Source organism: Artemia franciscana, chromosome 10 (genome assembly GCF_032884065.1).
Source record: "Artemia franciscana chromosome 10, ASM3288406v1, whole genome shotgun sequence".
Taxonomy (NCBI): domain Eukaryota; kingdom Metazoa; phylum Arthropoda; class Branchiopoda; order Anostraca; family Artemiidae; genus Artemia; species Artemia franciscana.
Window position 1 is genome coordinate 40,133,804 of NC_088872.1, and position 22,426 is coordinate 40,156,229.

The following is a 22,426-nucleotide window of genomic DNA, read 5'->3' on the forward strand; positions in this document are numbered from 1 at the left end:
CATGAGCAATGGTTTTCGCTGCTATATCAATTACAAAGATTCTTTTTTTGCATTCTACCTTGTCCTCTTTTTGAATACTGGAACGTTAATATACTGCCTCAAGTCCAGTTGTATATATTCCTACTCCAAGACTTTGCATGTAATGTGATAGAGCTCCTGGACTGTTGAACGGAGGAGCTTTGTAAATATCAGGTGATATCGATCTTCGCCCGGTGGTTTGTTATTTTTACAAGTCGTATGATTGCACTTATTCCCCCGATCGTTGGAGCATCCACATTTACTCGTCCATGAGCTCCTGAAGGGCTGAGGTGGTTAGGTGATGGTAGAGAGATAGGTGATTTTGAGGCCAAGAATGGTCTAGTTGATGGGCTTGTGGACCCAACAGATTTGAAATGTGTTCGCCATCGTTCAATTCTCAACCTCTTATCAGTAATCTTGGGACTTGGATGCATACTTCCATGGTTCGAATGTTGGCTAGATATGCCTTTTCTACTTTCAATAAAGTGCCCAACCTGTTAAGATCTGCAAGAAAAACTACTGGAGGTTACAGCCTACTTTTCATTTTGCTTTGTTTTTGCACATTTTAAGTTTAAAGCCCCCTCTTTGCTTTAGCCAAGGAAACTATGAAGACAATCGTAAGGAAAATTATATTAGAAGTTGGGACCTGTAGGTAATGCCTCTAGTAAGATTTTTTTTTTAGTTTTTTTGTACAGTAACTTAAAAGTACGCACACCATTGTTTCCAGTGTTTATAATAGCAAAGTTTCTATATATCTCCAATCCCCTCGAACTGAGTTTCTGGTTCTTTTTTAAATGGTTCCACCCTTCTCATTTTTACCACAATAATCTAGGTTAATTGTCTACCGTAAAAAAAAAAAGTTTTGAAGTTTCCTTTCATAGAAATATCATATTGTTCAATAAACTATTTTCCCTTCTTTTTCAACTTCTCTTTCTACTGGTTGCATTTTGCTTTCTTTTTTTGTTTGTCACTACTTTGATAAACATGATGGGCACAAACATTTTAAATAGCTATTCTCAAGTCAGAAGGTATCCTGTGGAGGAGAGCGAGGACCAAACGAAGGGTGGAAAGCAGAAAATTTCCAGCATCCACGCCAAAAAGTGAATCCTTGGCTTAGTTAAAATGCTATTTCCACGAAATTTTCAGTGTCAAAGGCAATGGACTGCGTAATATGCTACTTCGTGTGCACCCGAGACAAGTTTTGAAATATGCATGGTAATACTAGATAACGACTTAGAGGAAATCAAGCGGAGATAGAGGCAGGGGAGAAGATGCCGAGGGCTCAAACTAATGTAAAAAATAGTGTATAACCCTTAGGCTCAAACTAATGTAAAAAATAGTGTCTAACCTTTAGGCATAAGAGTTAAGTGTTCCAGGAACTGGTAAGCAGTTCAAATGGGTTCTGAGACATTTTAGCTTTAGTAAGCATTGGGCATTTGGTTTCAAACTCGTTTCTTTTTCTTTATACTATATGTCGAATATGGCTACTGTATGATGTTGCCACTCTTGACAAGTGTGCTGTTGCTGCTGCACCCATGATAACATCTCTGAAGAGCACGACTGATTTTCTTTGTTACCCTAATAACTAAAATATTACCAATTCACGATGAAAAGCTTTTATAACGAAACTAAAAACTATTATTAACTCTTTTTTTAACGCTGAATGTTTAATGCAATTTATTTTACGAACGATTTTGGCAGAATTTTCGGTGTTGTAGGAAGGATTACCAAAAAAAAAATTAAGTGAAAGCTGTGAGAGCTAGGGAAAAAAATCGAATTAAGTTTTTAATTAGTCGTTAGAAACATTATTTGTAAATTTATGTAAGCCATTAAATATATTCTTCTACAGAAATCAAGCACTAAATAAATTTAACTTGCGTGTGATGGAAAAAAAATCACTTTTTTTTCGAAACCAATCAAAAAATTTAGTCAAAATTGCATGTTCTAGTTCACGAGCGAAAAATTATGTCTATCAGTGTACTTTGTAACAAATACCCTCTAAGAAATGTGCAAATACATTTCCTGATCTTCAATTAAAAACAGAAAGGGGGGCTGGGGCCTAGGTCTTACCTGTTTATCCGTTTTTGTTTTTCTTACAAATCCCTTTTCCAAGACTTCATGGCTGGTGTGGATACATTTACATGTGTGGCCTAAGTTGTATTCATCAGCCAAAGATGAACTAAAATGGTGGGAGTTTTCGATATGCAACCCATGCCTTTAAAGGTTATCGCTATGTGAACATCCCCCAAAATATGGTCAGTGGATCTCCAAGATTGACAACCATAATCACATTATTTGATACTGCTAGTTCTTTAATTTAAATTATGGTCACGGGCTTACGCAAAGATTTAATTACCAAATTTTCGAATTCGGAATTTCTATGTAATTCTAATCTACATACAGAATTAGCGTTACAGGGAATTGGCGCCATGTTGCAGTATGTTTACCAAAAATATAAACTGCGGGTCATGAGTGAGTCCAAAGGTGTTTACTTCACATGCATTATTAACTTTGAATTTTATTATACGGCAATATCTAGTCGGAACAAAAAATGTTGACAATTAAAATCAGCTTTCTTGAAGTCTTTTATTGTATTTGCTTTATCTTTTTTGGCAATGGAACTCAATTGTGGGCTCAATCAAGGCTACGACTTGATGCTGCATAATTGACCTTTCCTAATACTTGAGTTTGAGCTCCCAGCTATATGCACTCGTTTTTAAAATTAGATTTTATGCGGAAGCTTAGCCTCCAAGCAAGCGAAAGCTTACTTTTTAAGAGTTTCTTTCTGTATTTTCTTGTTGTTCATTTTCTTGAATAAACCCCGCTATTAAATTGAAAATTGGACTTACCCTGATACCTGTTACTTACCGAGACTTACACAGGTACCTTGATACCTGTTGATGCAGTGACCTAATGGGAATCTAATTGTCTCCCAGTAAATGTGAAATTGTTTTGTTTCAGAAATGGTCACAAAATCTTTCTTTTTTTGATCAGAGTTGATGAGCCCTCCTCCTGTTGCACAAAGTTGAGTCCAACAACACATTCAAAATACGGTTTATCTTTTACCCAGCTGAACGATCAAACTTGGAATTTGTGCTCGATTAACTGTCTATATTTGTCAGGCCATTGACGGTCAAGTGTATTATGTATGTTTTCCTTTGGCTTACATTTTTACGATGGAAGGACTATTTAGTTTCAAGGACAGTTAGACCAACTTGTAACAAGATGTTTCGCTTTTGTTCGTGTCTCGACACGTTATTCTTACATCCCAGCTTACGATCTTCAAATTCTAAAGAGTATTGAAAGAAATACGTTTAAACAATGAGACTGATAATAAGTTCCACATAGTTTTAAATAAATGGGTATTCATATAACACAAATCAACCCCCAAACAACCCCTCAATGCAGAGTATTCAACAATGCAATAGTCAATAAGCTTCAGAGTCATGTCTTATTTGTCTCGTCAAGAGACGGACGCCAACATGCAACCCCATCACTGGCACCTCAAAGACATTTGAAAACTTACATCAATCTGTACTAATGTTGTAAACTTACTTTTTTTTAAACGCTTTACAACAGAATTTTTTGGCTATTATAAATATTTTCTCAATGTACCAAGGCTATGGGGCTGAAAGTGGAGCTGTTTTCCTCTTAGCAACCATATTACAGGATTAGTCCGAATATATAATTTCATATGAAAGTATGATAGAAGCTAATCCCGCCTTCAATTTATAAGAAGGACCTCTCGAAAACTTTGGGCTTAAAATTCGCTATTAAAGGTTGGGGAGTCCCCTCGATCATAATGAGATCCACTGACCTTCCAACCTCCCCCGACAGCTGATATACGCATTCTATATCGTAACCCTTGGCTTTGTAACCCTTGGCTTTGTATGGAGTATGGACTGCATGGATTTAAGGATGAAAGCAGCACCATATGGCAGTATGGTCTTTCAAACCTTGGTACAGATTTGGTTACTCTGATATGGTCACTCCTTAAAAAAAAAAACAATGAAAATAAACAATCATCTGCTATCAAATTTCTCTGGGCAATGCCAAATTTTGTATTCTTACGCATATGAATTTGAGACATCTATAGGCCTACTAGGACTGTTGAAAATGCGGACTATGTTAGTGTGATTCATCAAGATCACACCTCTTTTAAGAAATGTTTCTCTCAAGCTCGTAAATTTTTGGGATAATACTATATTTCAAAATTCTAGATACTCGGAATCAGATAAAGTAATTTTTGTATCTATTTATTGTCATCGAAATTTCGTTTTTAGAATTTTGAGTTCTATCGATTCTATAGTCCTAAAGTCGTTCTTTACATACAATTCGTTACCATGATCTATTTGAAGAGCCTAAGGTTGAATATAGCCATGAGGGAATTGTCATTTTCTTCAGCCCTCCAAAATGGCATGAATTCTAAATTCGTATATTGTTAAAAATATGATAATAGACTGTCTGAGTTAAATACGAAATTTTCTAGCTCTTTCAGAAATCCGAAGAATGGAGGATTTGCAAATAGTTGCAAAATAAAAAAAACACTATGTTCATGGAGTTTCCACCGTTTAAATACATTTTCAAGCTTTTTTTCAATTACACTTATTTGTATAGAACTAATTTACTTCTCTTATCGACTGAATCTAATTTAGTTAAGGTTCCGTTGATTACAAAGTAAATTGAAGGGAAATACCAAAATTTGAAGTTGAGAATCCCTAATCGTGTTTACGTTTTATAATCATTCATTTATCCTGTTAAAATCAAGCTCTAATTGGTGCTTACCAATAGAAAGATAACTATATTTCCGTATGTATGAGACGAAGTCATTCCCTAGGAGTTGTTACTGTATTAAAAGCTCGAATTAAACTAAATACATCACAGGATTATTCTCTTAAAATGACTAATATAATTTCAGATAATTTAAGTATAATAATACATGATAATTATGGGAAGGAAGCTTTCTCAATATTTCACACATCAATGATACACTTTCAGCCTCTTTATCAATCGATCAGAAAATTTGTATGCCTGATTTCAAATGTAGATAATTAAGTATTTATTAAACTATTTTTAAAATCGAAAGTTTTTCATTTAATATTGCCTTTTTTGATTAGAATTTGTCGGGGCTGATCAACACACATCCAAGTCACAATGTGCAAGTTGTGAGATTGAATGGAGTACCAGCTAAGCAGGTTGAAATTAAAACCCGTAATTTCTCATAATAAATGTTTTAGCATATTTTTTCAATTAGTATTCTATATTCGGAGGCGTCAATAAGGAGGGGGAGGATAAGGGATACCCCTAAAGGTAATCATAAAGGACTTTTGTTGGGCTAGGTCCATGAAAAGTCACTATCTTTTGGCACCAAGTGAAGCTTCTGGAAAGCATTTCGTCGGTTGAAGCCCGATAAAGCTAACTACTTCACTTGTGTGAAGTTAACAGAAACCAATTGCCCCACTAAAAAACGATTTGTCGAACGGAGCCCTAAAAAACCTAAATAAAAAACTCAACGTAATGTCATAAACGACTTCTGTTGACCGAAGGACAATGATTTTATTGCTTCATCTGTGTGAAGTCGACAAGAAGCCACCGACCACGAGAATATGACTTGTTGGGACCCTACACAACTTAATATTTTGTTGGTCCAACACTGTGCCATAAGGGATTTCCGTCGGGCAAAGGTGATAAAATTAGTTGTAATAATATCGTGGAGCCGATAAGAACAAAATTTGCCTATACTCCAACAGGAACGCCTGAGGCTCTAAAGATCTTCTATGAGTACAAGGGGTACATGATTTGCATAACCGGTTTACCTAGCAAATACGGTCATGAACCTTCCCTAGCGACCAGATTGCCTATACTACAAGAAATATATTATTTGCACGCTTAAATGAGAACCTCATTTGCATGTACCAGCTGGTACCTAATATTCTCTAATTCCTTCTCATGAGAACCTTATTTGCATACTTACATGAGTATATATTCTTAAAATCCATGACTTTCATATGAATACATTTGAATTTGGGTTGAATGAAACATGTTTACATTTTTATATGTTTCCTACGATGTGTGAATATAAAGCGGGATTTTAAATGTAATATATTAAAAGGTGCCGAGAATAGATTTTTTTTAATTCTTATTCTATCAATAAATTTTTATTCCGGTTGAATGAAACCGGTTACATTATCACAAGTTTTTTTTACTGAGCGAATGTAAGGTGGAATTTTAAATGTATTATATTAAAACCCGTCGAAAATAGAGTCTTAATATCATTTAATTTAAAGAAAATGGAAAAATTTAAAAAAAAACTGGATCAAAAAACGTTACTACAAATATTATTTTTCTAAAAAAAAATCACAAGTAACATATGTGTACCATTTTCATTTTGTATTTCAAAAATATCACAAGTAAATTTCTTTTGCTATTGGTTTGGAAAAATCATCTTGTGGTATTATATTTAAATGTGTACTTTTGTTGTTGACTGTGGAAAATGTAAAAATCGACTGTTAGCACTAGAAAGTGAATTGTAATATTTTGAGTATGATAAAACATTGTGAAGTTTGTAAAGTAAACTACATTATGCCATACGAATTGTTTATGTAAATATGTAGCATTGTATTTGCCTTTATTTTGATAAGAATACTTCATTGAATTACATTGTTATCTTTTCAATATTTTATGTGGCCACATCCGTGGTACTCAATGGTTGGTCATCGACATTAGATGGTTTATTGCATGTTTTGATCAATATCATTTGTGCACTGGAACCATAAACACTTAAATCATATTTAAAAAAAGATGAAGACGAAATATTCGAAGAAAGTGTGTGCACATGATAAGGTTATCGTTGAATTGAAGGTTGACAAAGATAAATATTTGAATTATGAAACAACTACTAATTATAACACTATTGGAAATGTATGCGTGCGTTGTCAAGACAGTAAGAGACTATACTCTTTTGGAATACCGAAAAGATACAACTCTTATGATAGTGGATTTGTGAGAGTATGATTTACAGAGATGATAGTGCTAAAAAACAATGCAAACATGAGAATATTAGTTGATGACGAAGGCAAGATTCTTGCTACTGCTGGTGGTAACAAGTTAGTAGCGATGCCTCACTGCTCTTAAACGGACCCATAGCCACTACTCTTTTCTTTCTTTAATGATTCAAGACCACGAAGAGGTTTAACGAGTATCCCTTCAAAACGCAGATGCTATTAATTTCTTGAAGACGCAGGTGCCTGTTACGTAATAGGGAATGTTTTCTAATAGATGCAGGTGTTTTGTAACGTAATAGGGATTGTTTACTTCAGGACTTTTTTGGATGTTGCGTAATAGGACTTGTTAGAGTTCAAGGGCCACCAATAGGGAACCTTCAAGACACCCGGCCCTAGAAACCAATTCTGATGGGGGCCCTGGCAGTAAAAATCTATTGGGCCCATGTCAGCCTCTTCCACGGGGGGACCTCTAACCTAAACTAATCTGACCTCACAACCTATTCCATATGGAGCCCCTAGCAACCAATTCAGCCGGGGGCCCTAGTAACCAATTTCGACGGGGGAAGGGGCTAGAGGTCAATTGCAAAGGGGCCCTAGCATCCAACTCCACCAGGGTTATAGCGTACACTTTCGCCGTCAAGATGTTTTTCAAGACATTTCAAGAAGTTTTTAAGACATTTTTCTTTAAGATGTTTTTCTTCACGATTTCTTTAGCTCTTACGTAATAGGGAATGTTTAACTGTGTTAAGGATGACACATTCTCGCGTGGTTTGTTTCTTCAGGGTCCCTTGGGGAAACCCGTGCGCCTATACGGTACAGTTGTCCCTAGATCTTGGGTTCGTGGTGAACCTAGATGCACCTGTATGTTATATTCCATTAATTTATATCTTGGTCTTAGCAAAATTATATTTTGAATGAACCGTAAGTATTACACAATATGCAATAGAAGCCTTATTACTTGGAATGGTAATAATACGAAAAAATGTCAACTTCACAATACGTTTTCTCGCTAATAAATGAAACAATTAAACGAAGAAAAATAAACCCTTTTTGTATTGGATTATTTTTGAAAGATTTTAATGAAAATGCCAAATTTCTTTGAGCCAAAACTATGCATATTCACGCCACCGGGACAAAATGTGGCTGGTCTACTCCTAGCAAGTAATTCCAGGGAGGAGAGGGGGCTATTCTTAGAGGTAAATTTAGGTCATATTAAAAGATATTTCTAGGAGGTTTCAATGAAAATGTCTTTTCTTGGGTTCAAAACTATGCATTTCTGGTTGACAAGCGCACATTTGAATAATTTTCTTCTTCGTATTTCGCATAATCTCCTTAGAGGTAAATTTAAACCACATTTAGAGATATTTTGGAGAGCTTTTAATGAAAATGACCCTTTTCTTTGACTGAGTGTTAGATTTCAGTCCCCCCTCCGTCAAAAAATAAATTCTGTCAAAACCTCCCGAGGTTTTAATGAAAATGCCTCGTTTCTTTGAGCAAAGAAAATGCATTTCTGGTTAACAAGGCAATTTGAATAAAATTTTTCTTCGTATTTCACATAATGTCGTTAAAAGTAAATTTAGCTCTTATAAAAAAAAAATTTATTGAGATTTTTACGAAAATAACCCCTTTTTTACTGAGTGTTAAATATCAGTCTCCCTGCGTCGAGAAAAATTCTTTGAACACCTCCCAAGGTTTAATGAAAATGCCACGTTTGTTTGAGCCAAGACTATGCATTCTTGGTTAACATGCACGCATTTGAATAATATCCTTCTTCGTATTTCGCAAAATGCCACAAGAGGTAAAGTCAGCCCACATTAAGAGCTACTTTTGAGAGCTTTTAATTAAAATGTCCCGTTTCCTTTGACTGTGTGTTAGATTTCAGTCTCCTCCGTTGAAAAAAATTCTTCTAACAACTCCCGAAGTCTTAATAAAAATTTCTGGTTTCTTTGAGCCAATATTATGCATTCTTGGTCGACAAGAATAAATCTGAGCAACATTCTTCTTCGTATTTTGCATAATGTCGTTACAAGTAAATTTAGCACACATTAAGATATATTTTTTAGATCTTCTAATAAAAAATGTCCCGATTCTTTGATTAGGTCTTAGGTTTTAGTCCCCCTTTTTCGACAAAAAATTCTTTTAACAACTCCCGAGGATCTTATGAAAATGCCTCATTTCTTTGAGCCAAGCCTAAGTATTTCTGGTTGACAAGCACACATTTGAATAGAATTCCTCTTTTTTGTTTCGCAAAGTTTCGTTATATGTAAAATTGACCCGTATTAAGAGATATTTTTGAGAAATTTTAATGAAAATGGCCCGTTTCGTTGACTGAGTGTTAGATTTTAGTCCTCTTCCATCGAAAAAATTCTTTTTACACCTCCTAGATTAACTTCAAACTGTAGAACATGTTAGACCAAGGCAATTATTTCCACCGTGGGAAACTTTTGATGTCAACCAGCACCCACTGGTGACCTCGTCATTGCAGAGGTATTTTCAGATATTTTCATTATAAAAATATGCTTTAAATCCAATGGTTCTTTTTTTTAGCAGTCCAACCCCTCCCCAACGTAAGCCAAATCTAACCAAACTATTCCAAATTTTGTCTGTCTTTTACAGACAATATCCAACAACGTCAATACATCCCTTGTAGGTAAATTTTACAATAATCCTCCCCATTCTTACACCCTCCCTTGGCCCAAACCTTTTTAACAAGTTAATGGTAGGTAGCGGTGCATTGACGATCGTGAAATGAATTATAAAACGCTTTGATGACTTGCAATTCTTCCTCACGTAGCCTCGAGGTGGAGATGGAGTACTCAAGGGTATATGTCCCTACAATTTAATAAATCATACATTTCATCATCTGGAAAGTGTTGCTTAACGAGGGGAAACAATTAAAACCGTCGATTATTTGTACTTGAATGATTTGACTTAGAGATTCTAGGAGAAAACTATAGGAATCTAAAAATTGAATTTTATTCCAGTACGTATTACCTATTTCAACCATTTCCATTTGAATTCTAAGAGCAGCAACAACTTAGATGATTTAGGCATGATATTATAGGAAAAAGACCAATATACCCATGCATCATCTGAAACTTCACCTTTAAGCAAAGGTGCCAACGCTGGTAATATGAATTTCAAATCACAGTTAGAATTGTGCATATGACCGGTAGGAAATACTGATGTTTAACGCTTAAATTTCAAGAATTTAAGTGCCATTCCCCGAAAGATAGTCCCTCTCCCGATAAAATGGGACTACTTGCATGCTCATGGTTACAGACTGAAATTTCCCCACTACCCTCAACAAATTTCCCTTTACAGACCAAACACATATCTTTATTTTTAATTACCAACTCGTCCTGTGGTGATAGATTTAGTTATGTAGCGCAATCATGAAATCTACTTATTAGCTGTTTTAATAAGTGCAACTATAGCTGCACCTACACAATCTTCCCCACCCAGTGTCTCAAAACCTCTACCAATTGCATGGTTTTGATCGAGACTCTTTGAGCATGCCCAGACGAGACTACAAAGCCTTCGGGCTCTTTAAAACGACTTGGGTTTGATGGATGGCAGACATCCATGAGCTTAAATTTGACGTTAGCTTAGCAACCACAAGATAGCATTGTCACAAGAAACCGTCTTCACATATTGGCACCCACGATACTTACAGTGCATCAAGTGTTGTTTTAATTTTAATTCTGTATAGAATGTTGAGAGACACATTGGACAATAGTAGCATTAAGTTTGCTTCATCCCCCGACTTAAAATCTGACTAATACATGTTATGGCAGGCACGTAGACAAGCCATACCCAGTGTTTCACTGTTTTCAATGGACAGAGCCCTTACTGAATATATTACCCCCTTTTTATCTTTAAGTTCACCCTCTTCATATCCTGTATCATACTATAACAGTAAAACTTCAATATTAAAATGCTCATATGCCCTCTCAAAAATATATATCCCCTTAAGTGCTGCACAATATTATCCCTTCAAACAGTTAAAACCTACTTTGGAGACTCTGCCTCACCCAACCCCCATTGACTGCCAAATTTTCCAAATGTATCTTTGTGTCATACATTGCCTTAGGTTTATGTTTTGCGACAAGGACTGAATACTTGAAGCACTTTAAGCCTGTATCGAAAGAGAAGCGCTGTACACCTTCACAACCCCTTAAATCTGCAGTATATCTTGCACCCCTCCTTCCCCCTCCCACATCTTCAAATCAATTCCTTTTTAAACTTTGTGACAGTTAACTCTAAGCTTTCTATGAATAAAACTATCTACCAGCTCCCATTTTCATTGTGATTCTCACCCTATCAAAAATGATTCCCAACCAATCCGAAAAAAATCCTCAAAATTGTGTAAGTCTTGGTGAAGGGTCTGCATTTCCATTTGCATGTAATAAGATTACACCCCGGCAAAGTTTTCATTAAAAAAATGTATATTTTTGCGTGATTGATGCTTCCACAGTTTCCCACCCTTCCACCTCCCGAATTTATAGTTCAAGAAGTGTCCAAATCTTGCTAACATAGGAATAAAGTCTAATGGATCTGTATGGATACTAACACTTGTAAGATCATTAAGAGTATTAAAGAGGATCTCCAAGCTCAGCTTTGAAATCATAAATATATCAAAAAGCGGTATAGGCCGGATAAAATTCAGGTAAAACAGGGGGTGCCCCGGCACCATTTTGTCCTGGTTCCCTAATATTAGTCTTAGTGGGAGGGGTGGGTAATTGATCTTTTAACACCGTATAGATCTTGCTAGATGGCCCTTGATTTAATAAATTGTCTAAGAATTCTACATCGAGGCTAAAATCTTTCACTACAGAGTCTAGATAAAAGTTGGGTAAAATTATACTGATAGGGCTCAGCCCCTCTATAATCACCCTCATATTCATTTTCCACTAATCTCGTACATGAATTGTCACTAATATCAGAAGGCGGCAGCAATACGTTTTCGATGTACGCCCCTTGTGTTAATGGTAATGCCGGTACGTGAATCTAGGAAATAATGAAAGCTTACTAGCTTATTGAAACATTCTAGATTTCATCCTGTGAAAGAATTCATATTTGACTGAGATAGAACAGAATATACTTGGGAGTGAGCCTTTAGAGCTATAAGGAACTAATACCTAATGCTTCAATGACCAGAAATTATTCCTTACGCGGACCCCCAAAGTTACCCTTCGGATTTATTAAGACCAAGGTACCAACTAAAGGTTCAATGATCAGAAAGTATATCATAGTGGGACCCCCAAAGAGGCTCCTTCAGGTCCTTAGCCCTCACAATACAAGCTAGAAATTAACGACCGGAAATTTTCACATAAATGTGGATTGGAGTGCACCCCCTTTATGTTTCATGTATCATAATGTTCCAAAAGTGTCTTACAAACTTACTGAGCGGAGTTTTTGTCCATTGATCCTTCTTCACCAGAAAAATCTGTTAGCGTCTAATTTATTCATGCTGAGACATCATCATTGGTGGCCTGGAAAAAGAATAAAAGTTCTTACAGACAGACAGACAGACAGACCAAACAGACCAGACAGACAAACAGACAGGCAGACAGATCCCTTGCATAAATTATGACTTCAAGCAGTGAAAAGAATATTTTATTAATTTAAGGGCCAGTGGTACCTCAAACCCTTTAGAACTGACAGGCCAGGGCAAATTATTAAGCTGAAAAAGGATGTGTTATCTTAGCTATTTCTTTTAGGATTTGTAAGAGCAGCGTCGGTCTGGACTCTTTAGTAACCCAAATAATGTCTTACTTTTAGCTATTTCTCCCTTAGGAGGCCGAGGGAGTCTTCCCTCAAAACTATCGAAAAGGCCCTTAGAGTAAACTAAAAGGAATATAAATTAGCTAGAAAAATAAAAAGCGTATTTTTTTACTTGCAATACTTAGGATTCATGAAGGAATATCAATATTTTTTTTGACAGCTCCATCTAGCATGGGAGAAGAAGGCCCCACATCGTAGGTTTGCAGGGGAGGCGTTGGTCCTGATGGTCCAGCATTCTTGCCATGGGGTTGGGAGCGCGAGGGAGTGCATTCTCTACTTGTGTGGGGAGCTTAGACGGCCCGCGTTCTCATCACTTTGCTAGGTTGAACCAACTCCTATCCTCGCCCTCTTTTGGGGAGGAAGCTCCTCCTGGCTGGGGTTTGCTTGAAATAAAAATAAATTTTTGTTTTCCACGAAACGAAAAATACATCTTATTTTATCATTTATGAAAATTAGTTTTTATAAAAAAGGACATATATGGTTTAATTTCATTTTTTCTTAGCCCTCAGAAATAACCTCATTGCTCCTCAACTCACCTGGTCTGAAAAAATATGCCGTAATTATGTAGAATTATCGGGTGCAAATGATGATCAGGCCCTTTGCTCTAGGAGGAACTTAAACTTTAATAGGGTTTAAAGGGGGTAAGTATAAAATGGAATATTTAACAAAAAAATTTGAATTAGTGAATATCATAGACGCTAAGTATTTCCTTGTAATTTTTATTTTCTCTAAAACAAGCAATAATAAAAGTAAACAGTCTTTTTTGCATTTGAGCTAGAAAGGCTTTATACAAAGCCGTTTAAATGTAATGAGCGAAACTTTCTGAAAAAGAATAAATTCAATTAAATAAATCACCCCCCTTTGTCCTCATACCCCAGTTATGTGCTTACTTTCTCATTATCAGAAAACTTCTTTATGCTTTTCAGAAACCTATCATCAAACAGTTCTCCAACTTTTTATGCAAGTATTTAAGCTTAGAAATCGTTTTCACAGTCCACGATGATAGACATAAAAATTATGAAAGATAAAGAAACAAAGGTTTGAAAATTTGGCATTATTCCACTAAGAGCGATCAAACAAGCCTAGTACATACTTAGAAATTGCTTCCTAGGACAATTCTCTTGGCCCATTTCTGAAAGAATCATTTTTCTGACCTAATTGTTATTCAAGATAGCAAAAAGTAGCAACTTAGGATCTTTGGAGAAATTATGAAACTTTTCTATGAGAAATATGCATAATAAGATTTTACGCTAGAGGAAAAAAGCTATAGAATCAGTAAACTTTTATTCTGTTGCCTAAGGTTACATCTGACCCTATTAAGGGAGGGGTCTCTCAAATAGTCTAATATTATTCTCAAAAAAGACACTTCTTGCTATTTTTAAATACTATAAGGAAATACTATTATCCACAGTCTCATTTAGTGTCTAAAAAAGTAACATTTACGCAACCGTTTTGCGATAGAATTTAAATTTGTTTAGGTAGATATTTACCAGATATGAGCAGCTGCTATAAAAGCGAGTCTTTTGGTCCAATTATTTAACGATTTGTATGCTCGAGATCTATCCTAGGGTAATTATGGTCTAAGCTGAAATGCACCCTACACACGAGGGATAGTAACTAACTTGGCTTAAACACATCTGTAAGCTTATACAATTTTAGCCCGCTGATGGAATATGCTTGAAAGTGATTTAATATGGGACGTGACTCTCACAGTAAAGAACATCTTGACGTGATAAAAATAAGATATATTTGTCACTGAGAGATTTGTGCAGTAGCAGGAGGTAGAGGATTTTAAGTTTTTGTTCTAAGGAAGAAAATTACAGTAGGTTAAATTTGGATATAATCATTTTATTTTTGGGTGGGGGTGGGGGTATACAGAAAAAGAGACTCACCAGCATATAAGAAGACTTTCATTCCTTCTTAAAATTTCTATTGGAATCAATTTTAGAAAGTCTTGAGTTATGTCACTTTCAGAATCTAATACAAGACTGATGGGGAAGTTCATTCAAAGCCCTTTTCTATACCCCCCGGGGACAATAGAAAATCTCCTGGCCACACTAAAGGAATAACAGGAATCCATTGTTCCTAGAAAATCAATAGCAGATCACGAGACCCTTCTGTTTCCTAGAAATAGCAGTACAGCCTATGTTTACTAACAACAAAATCTTTATACGTCTAGTCTCTATAACGGTTCTGCTCCTAGAAAATAACGGCAAAAATCCCTTTTTTGACGTGAAACGGCTGTAAAGCATGAAATTTTTGGGGGACGAAGATTTGGGACCATGCCTCTGCTTGAGGGAAGGCTCTGAAGCTTTTTTAGAAAAAAAACACTGTCTATTAGATAACACCCTAACCATATTACATAACAATCAAGGAAATCCTGATTTTGTGGGCCCTTGAAGGTATTTTTAAAAACTCTATATTTGGTAACACCCAAACCCAATTAAGTAACAAACAAGGAAATCCCGACTTGGTGGGACCTCGTAGATGTTTTTAAGAACAACCAAAACAACATGATTTGGCAGAGCCCCTGAATGTTTTTTCCCTACACCCTTAGATTTATAAGTAGCTGATACCTGCTTCATTTAGAAATCATTCTTTATGATGTAACAATCAAACCCTATTACTTAACAACCAAAAATAAATTTTCCCTATTATTTAAGATGCACCTGAATCTTTTAGAAAACATTCCCTATTATGTAACATGCACCTGCAGCTTGCCCTGAGGGAATCACCGTCGAACCTTCTTCACCATCTTAAATCAATAAAGGAAGAAAGGAGTAGGGGCTATGGGTCTTCTCAAAACCATGGAGGGGATACTACTAACTGGGAAGTTCAATATACAGGTTTTCAATAATTATAAATTTGGCTATGCCACAATCTTGATTTGATTGCACGCTGGTCCTTTGTGGGCCAAAACTACTTTGTCCCACAAAATGTCAAAAAATATACTGCTTTGCTCCGTCACGGTTCCTTTTGCTACTAAAAAAGGGTACTAGAACTGTCAATTTCCTTTTTAGTGAGCCTTTCCCGGGTATCCTTTGAAATCTGGGTCAGTTGGGCCAATCTTGGCTAAACTAAAAAAAAAAAAAAATGGTGCAAGAACAAAACCCTAAAAAAGGGCTCTCTGGTAGGCTGAAATTGACGGTGTAAGTTCTACCAAGATCAATCCCCTTTTTAGTGATTTTTCCCTTTTTTTCTAAAATTCAGAAAAACTTTTGAGGCTCATAAATTCCTATACAATTTTAAACTTACCAAATATCTTTTTTTTCAGAGTTTGGGTTACCATTTTCACGAGTCACCCCTTATTTATAGTTTGTTACCAAGAACTGTCTGAATTTTATGAAGGCCCGGATAAATAAATTCAGCGGTATAAAGTTTAAAATAATTGTCTATGTTATTGATTTTGTATCGACTGCTGGTGTCTCTACAGTGATTGCGTCGTCACGCCCTAGTATGTCCTCTGAAACTTCGAAGCTAAGCACATAGCTTTTCAACAATTTTAAATCGATTGGATTCCTCAAAATCTTTGCTTGATTATATTTTGACCCTTTTCGGGCCATTTTTTTTCACAACAAAAAATGACCGAGAACTCCCACTTTGCAGGGGTGAGATCTGTTTTGGCTCCTAAAACTGACACTACAACTTTCATGTTTCGTTGTAATGAGCCGTCTTACATTGTTAAGGGAAGTCTAGTCCGGCATGACCAACTCTGACCCAAAAAAAAGGAGAAGAAACAAGCAAATAAAACCGTACCCGTCTCCATCTTTTAGAAAAAAACAGCAAAATTTTGTATATTTGTGTCAAGGGGCTCAAAACTTCTGTTCTAGGTTTTCTAGTAAGCATTATTTGATAATTCAATTTTCATCATGATTACACCCGTTCTTGGGACTGTTTTCCTGGTTCTTAGAAATTACTTAAGTTTTCTATGGCTTGTAGATTTCAGCATGTAATTTTAAATTTTGCATATTTGGAACCACCATAAAAAGGCTAATTCGTTTAATAGACATATATATATATATATATATATATATATATATATATATATATATATATATATATATATATATATATATATATATATATATATATATATATATATATATATATATATTATCAAAATCTTATATTTTGAGTTTTGTTACTGTTAGCACGAGTTACTTCTTATAGCTTGTTATCATGAACTTCTGAATTTTTTAACAGTCAAAGACCTTTTTAAAAGCAGAATATTAGTCAGTCCTCCAGAATCTCCTTGATGTGGTAGAAGTTTTCAGTCTCTTTTTTTATCGGAAATTCCATGTATTTCTAATTATTCGCTGAGGTCTACCAAATATAGTTTGATAAGGGGGGATAGAATGTCTCCTATTTTAAAATGAGTAATTTTTTGTTTTGGGGATTAGTTTAACCTTTCTAGTAATTTGTAAAAAAAAGTAATTGATCACCAGTGGGTAGACTAAAATGTCTTATTTAGAAACTTAAATTAAACATGTTTTAATTGATACTTGATTATAAACGAGATTGAAAACTAAGAACCATGGCAACACTAATAAAATAATCCTCACAACGAAACAAGATCAGACTCCTTCCACTGTTTCAAATATTTGAGTCGATGAGACTAAATCTTCAGTCAGTTTTTGAAACTGAGCTACTAACTAAATACACCCAGGGAAAATTTGATAGTTTTAACATTAGCTGCAATATTTGTCCGTTCTAAATCCAAGGAAATTACAGGACTATTCTCTGTCACTATTTAGCTTATATTGGCTGCCATCCGTTACGATTGGGGATTTCCACACACCCGTCGCAGTCAATTACACCCAGCATAGGTTTGAATCCGGAGTCGGCTGTTGGACTAGGTTTTATTATTTTCTTATTTCTTAGTTTGATTCTTGCTCTCTTTGGTGTCGGCAGTAAACTTTGCTTTGTTGTTAAATTAGAGTCACCTTCTTTTTGAAGCTTTCTTGCTGGCTTATTTTCTTCTTTTGATTCACTGTTGCTCAGAGAAAGGGGTATCGGTGGACCTTGAGAGCTTCCTGGCTCGACGTTTATATCATCTTGATTTGTTGAACCAGCTGGCAAGAGGTCAACAGATTTACCTGGAAAACGAACTTGGGATGAAGCTGAACGATTGATTATTTTAATTTCGTATTTTCTCTTTCTCTGTCTCTTTTTTTCTCTCTCTCTCCCCCTGTGTCTCTCTCTTTGTTTCTCTCTCCCTCTCTCTCTCTCTCTCTTTCTCTGGGTCTTTCTCCTCTCTCTCACACATAGGAAATTTTAAAGATTCATAATTGTTTGTCAATTTAAAAAGAATAAGAATCAAATTCCCAACTACACAAAAAAGATCTTCCTGAATGGGTAATGAAAAGGGAACGCACAGAAAGTTGCCTCTATGAAGGAGCAAACATCTTCTGCAAAGGAGGAGGGATACAAGAGTCAAATATTTGCTCAAATTATACTTTAGTTTAAAGTAAATGGGTGAGTTACTTCAGACGTGTTATTAAAAGTGTTTGATTTGCCAGGAAGCACAGTTGTCAGTAGCATTGTTGCAAACACTTTTTTATTAGGACAGTGAAAAGTGTCTTATATCACTTGCTCGAAACCGATGGTAGTAACACATGTTGCAATTCAAAACGTAACCTTAATTCCAACAATTTCACCAACTGATTTATCAGAACCAATTGCAAAAACTTTATCTAACTCACAAATTTTCAAACTCTGGAACCTCTTGAAAATTAACAGTTGTATTTATCAAAGTTCCGTTTTAAATTTTTCAAATTTAGTAAGGACTCACTAAGGACTTCATTGCTCCCTTAGGGGCTCTCTAACTAAATCAAAACATACTATGGTCACCCAAGTTGTCAAAATAGAGTATTTTATATATCAGGGATGGCTAAATATGTTAAAACGAAAGTTTCAGGGAATTCTCAAGGAGGTATTGGTTAATGGTTGGGGATGAAGTTGAAACTTTCAGGGATTCTTGGGATGTGGTTAAGTGCACCTGAAATTTTGACACATGGGAGGGAGTAGGGGTAAATAAAAAGAAACAGTGTGGGTATTGAGTCATTGAAATTGCATAACTACAATATTTTGAAAACGGCTTGGCGTTTGAAGTAAAGAATTTAAGGTACTATTAAAGAAAGTGAGGGGAGAAGGGGGCAATTGGTTTTCAAATTTGTGTAATGGAGTAGCGCTCTAAGATTTAAGTTCTTTTATTTAACCTTTAAAACTACATCAAAAGAAGACCACTTCAGCATTGTCTCCCCCTTAAGGCTTCATGGCCAGGAAAGAACTCATTTTTACTGGAATTACTGGAATATAGCATTTAATTGTTATATCATGATAGTCCGAGGCAGTTAACGCCACCATGCCACCCAATGGCTGGCTTATGGCATCCTCTGGCACGCATTGTCACACCTAAGGATTTTCCAACCGTTTTCACACAAAAATAACTTTGTAAACTAAAATTGACCATTGTTTTTTTTTTTTTTTTGGCTTTTTTTTTGAACAGCGGATACTTGCCATTTCATGGTTAGATTGCAATAATTCATGGCAATTCTCAGCCTTTGATAATCGATGGCTGACTCACGGCACCCACTGTCAAGCATTAAAGAGTAAAATCTTTATAACTATAAAACCCTCAAAACTAAATTTTTTAAGTTGAAAACATAAAAACCTATCAATTCATCAGAATAATAAAGCTAAAACTTTAAAAATAAAGCTATGATTCAAGGGCAAAAACAGTAATTCCAAAACTAAAACTTTTAGAATAAAAAACTTTAAAACCTATGTTTTAAAACTGATAATATTAATACAAAACTTTAAAACTAAAACTACTAAAACAAAAACTTTGAAAATTTTTATAGTAAAGCTTTAAAGTTTGTACAAATGATAATGGTCAAAAACTTACAATAACTAGCTATTGTTGATGACCATCCATAAGCTACCATGGGGCAGCCACAGAAAAAAAAACCAGAATCAGCAAAAGGTTGAAAATGCCTTAGGAATTAGAATTTGTATCACAGGGATGTAACGAGCCATGCACATATTGCCACTGTGGTATTAATGGCCATGGGGGGCATCCCGAGGAGGTGGCTTGAGAAAACACGAACTATTGGATTTAAAGCATAATTTTTATCAAGAAAAAAATCTGAAAATACCTTAAGATTAATAATGTGCATCACAAGGGTGCCATTTTCCAGCAATTGTGTGCCTTGGTGGCTTGAATTGCTTTGAAACATCGCAATCTAACAATTGAAATGCCGAGTTTCCGCTGTTCAAAGAAAAATAATGGTCATTTTTAGTTTATAAAGTCATATTTGTGAGAAAAAGGTTGGAAAACCCTTAGGTGTGATAATATACACCAGAGGGTGTCATCGGGCTAGTACATTGTGCCACGCTAGCCTCAATTGCAAGGAGTCATCAGAAGAAACGCTATCGTGGATTTTTCATTAAGTTTAAACGATCGATTCTAGTGTAAACGGATGCTTTTGCAGGAAATTGCCCGAAAATGCCATATTTGTGATAATACTTGACAGAGGGTTCCGCGTGTTAACCATTGAGCGTCACAGGCTGGGAATTGCCATGGAACATCGCAATTTAACAATTAAATGGCAAGTTTCCGCTGTTCAAATAAAAGTAATGGTCAATTTTAGTTTATAAAGCTATTTTTGTGGGAAAGCGGTTGGAAAACCCTGAAGTGTGATAATGCGTGCCAGAGGATGCCATGAGCCAGCCATTGGGGACCACGGTGGCGTTAACTGCCTTGGACTATTATGATATAATAGTGAAATGCTATATTCCAGTAGTTCAAATACAAATTATCTATCGGGATATTCAAACGTCAAAAAACACTCAAGTGATGATGATGGGTACAAAATGGTGCTACTGGGCAGGCATGGTGTGCCACGCTGAAGTGAACTGTCAGGAATCATTAGAAGAAACGCTATTTGGAATTGTCTTTACGTTTAAACAATCGATTCTAGTGTAAACGATTGCTTTTGCAGGAAAATGACCGAAAAATGACAGAGGTATGTAATACGTGCCAGAGGATGCCATGAGCCATCAATTGGGTGCCACGGTGGGCAGTAACTGCCTTGGACTATCACGATAAAACAACTTTGATGCTATATTCCTGCAGTTCAAATAAAAAATTAGCTATCGAGATATTCAAACATCACAAAACGCTCAAATGATGGTGACGGATTCTTGAAAATGCCGCTAGGCAGGTATATTGTGCCGTGCTGGCGTAAATTGCCAAGAGTCATCAGAAGAAGCGTTATTGGGAATTTTGCTTTAATTTTAAACAATCGATTCTAGTGTATACTGTTATTTTTTGCAGGAAAATGTCTGAAAATGCTTATAGTGTGATAATGCGTGCCAGTGGATGTCACATGCCAGCCATTGGGTGTCACGTGGCGGTAACTGCCTTGAACTAACATGTTATACAGCTTAAAGTTAAGCTGGGAAGTGTCAAAAGAAATTTTTCAAGGGAGGAGGACTGAGGTCTAACACACAGTCAAAGAAACGAGGCGTTTTCACTAAAAGCTCTCAGAAAAATATCTTAATATTGGTTAAATTTACCTCTAACGAGATTATGAGAAATATGAAGAAGCATATTATTCAAATGTGCGCTTATGAACCAGGAATGTATAGTCTTAGCTCGAAGAAATGAGGCATTTTCATCAAACCCTCTCAGAGAAATAATTTTATCCTATTTAGATTTTTTCACGTTTTGTTGCTCCGTTTGTTGAGTTTTAATTGCTTTCTTCTGTGATTTCATGATTTTTATATTGTTTTTTCCTTAATAAAATTTGTATCTACAAAAAAACCTTCGTTCTTTAGATTTCTTGTTTCAGGATAAAACTTCAGTATATTTAGCTAATGCAATTTAAGCATATTTATAGCCTATGTGCATATGTATACTCGTTCAATATTGCCTCTAAAATCAGTGTTAAATCCTGTGTAGTGAAGAGGAAAAGATAGACTTTTGATTGTATATTAAGGTGTATCACATTCTACTTATGTTACTATTCTCGCTTCTATTTCATCTCTGATAGCACAATCAAGTTCAGATAGAGTAAAATACTACTAATTAAAGAATATGCGAAGAACAATCCCCAACATTATCTGATAATACCCTCTAAAGCATTACTTAAAAAACAGGTACACATCAAATGTAACCAATCTCTAGTAATCAATTTTGTCCCTCGCATGTCAATTATTGCAGACATAGGAACATATAACCTATATCTTCATCGAAACATTTCCATTAGAAAGTATTATCCGAACAATAATATTAGAAACGTTTTCTTGGTCCAGTTGTCTATCACTCCGTTCTGTTGAGAAGAAATCTCTTTCGAATCCTAATGCGGACAAAAATCTTTAGAATATAAAGGTTTCCTGAGAAAAAAACGCATTGAAAGAAAATGAAAACTCTTGAATTATTATATAACATCCCAATTGTGCATCGTCATTACATGACATCCCACGTGAGTGCCGTCATTATGTAACACCCCACGTTTGTGCCCTCCTTGCGAGCCCCTGAAGCCTAGCATGGTACGTGAGAATGCGTCATTCTCAGTTACAAGCAAAACTTTCCAGCTTGACTGGTGGCCCCT

At 35.6% G+C, this 22,426-nt stretch overlaps 2 protein-coding genes across 2 annotated transcripts in view; both read right to left on the reverse strand.

The window, feature by feature from the left end:
* The window catches only part of LOC136032185 (GATA zinc finger domain-containing protein 14-like), a 44,607-nt gene extending 39,735 nt beyond the window's left edge, over nt 1-4,872 (reverse strand). The window contains exon 1 of the mRNA XM_065712383.1: nt 4,804-4,872. Within this exon, the coding sequence (XP_065568455.1) occupies nt 4,804-4,848 (45 nt within the window). The 5' untranslated portion in view covers nt 4,849-4,872. The remainder of the gene's footprint in view (nt 1-4,803) is intronic.
* A 12,412-nt stretch (nt 4,873-17,284) lies between these two features.
* Nucleotides 17,285-22,426, reverse strand: part of LOC136032505 (uncharacterized) — a 33,702-nt gene continuing 28,560 nt past the window's right edge. Inside the window, exon 5 of the mRNA XM_065712811.1 lies at nt 17,285-17,905. Within this exon, the coding sequence (XP_065568883.1) occupies nt 17,565-17,905 (341 nt within the window). The 3' untranslated portion in view covers nt 17,285-17,564. The remainder of the gene's footprint in view (nt 17,906-22,426) is intronic.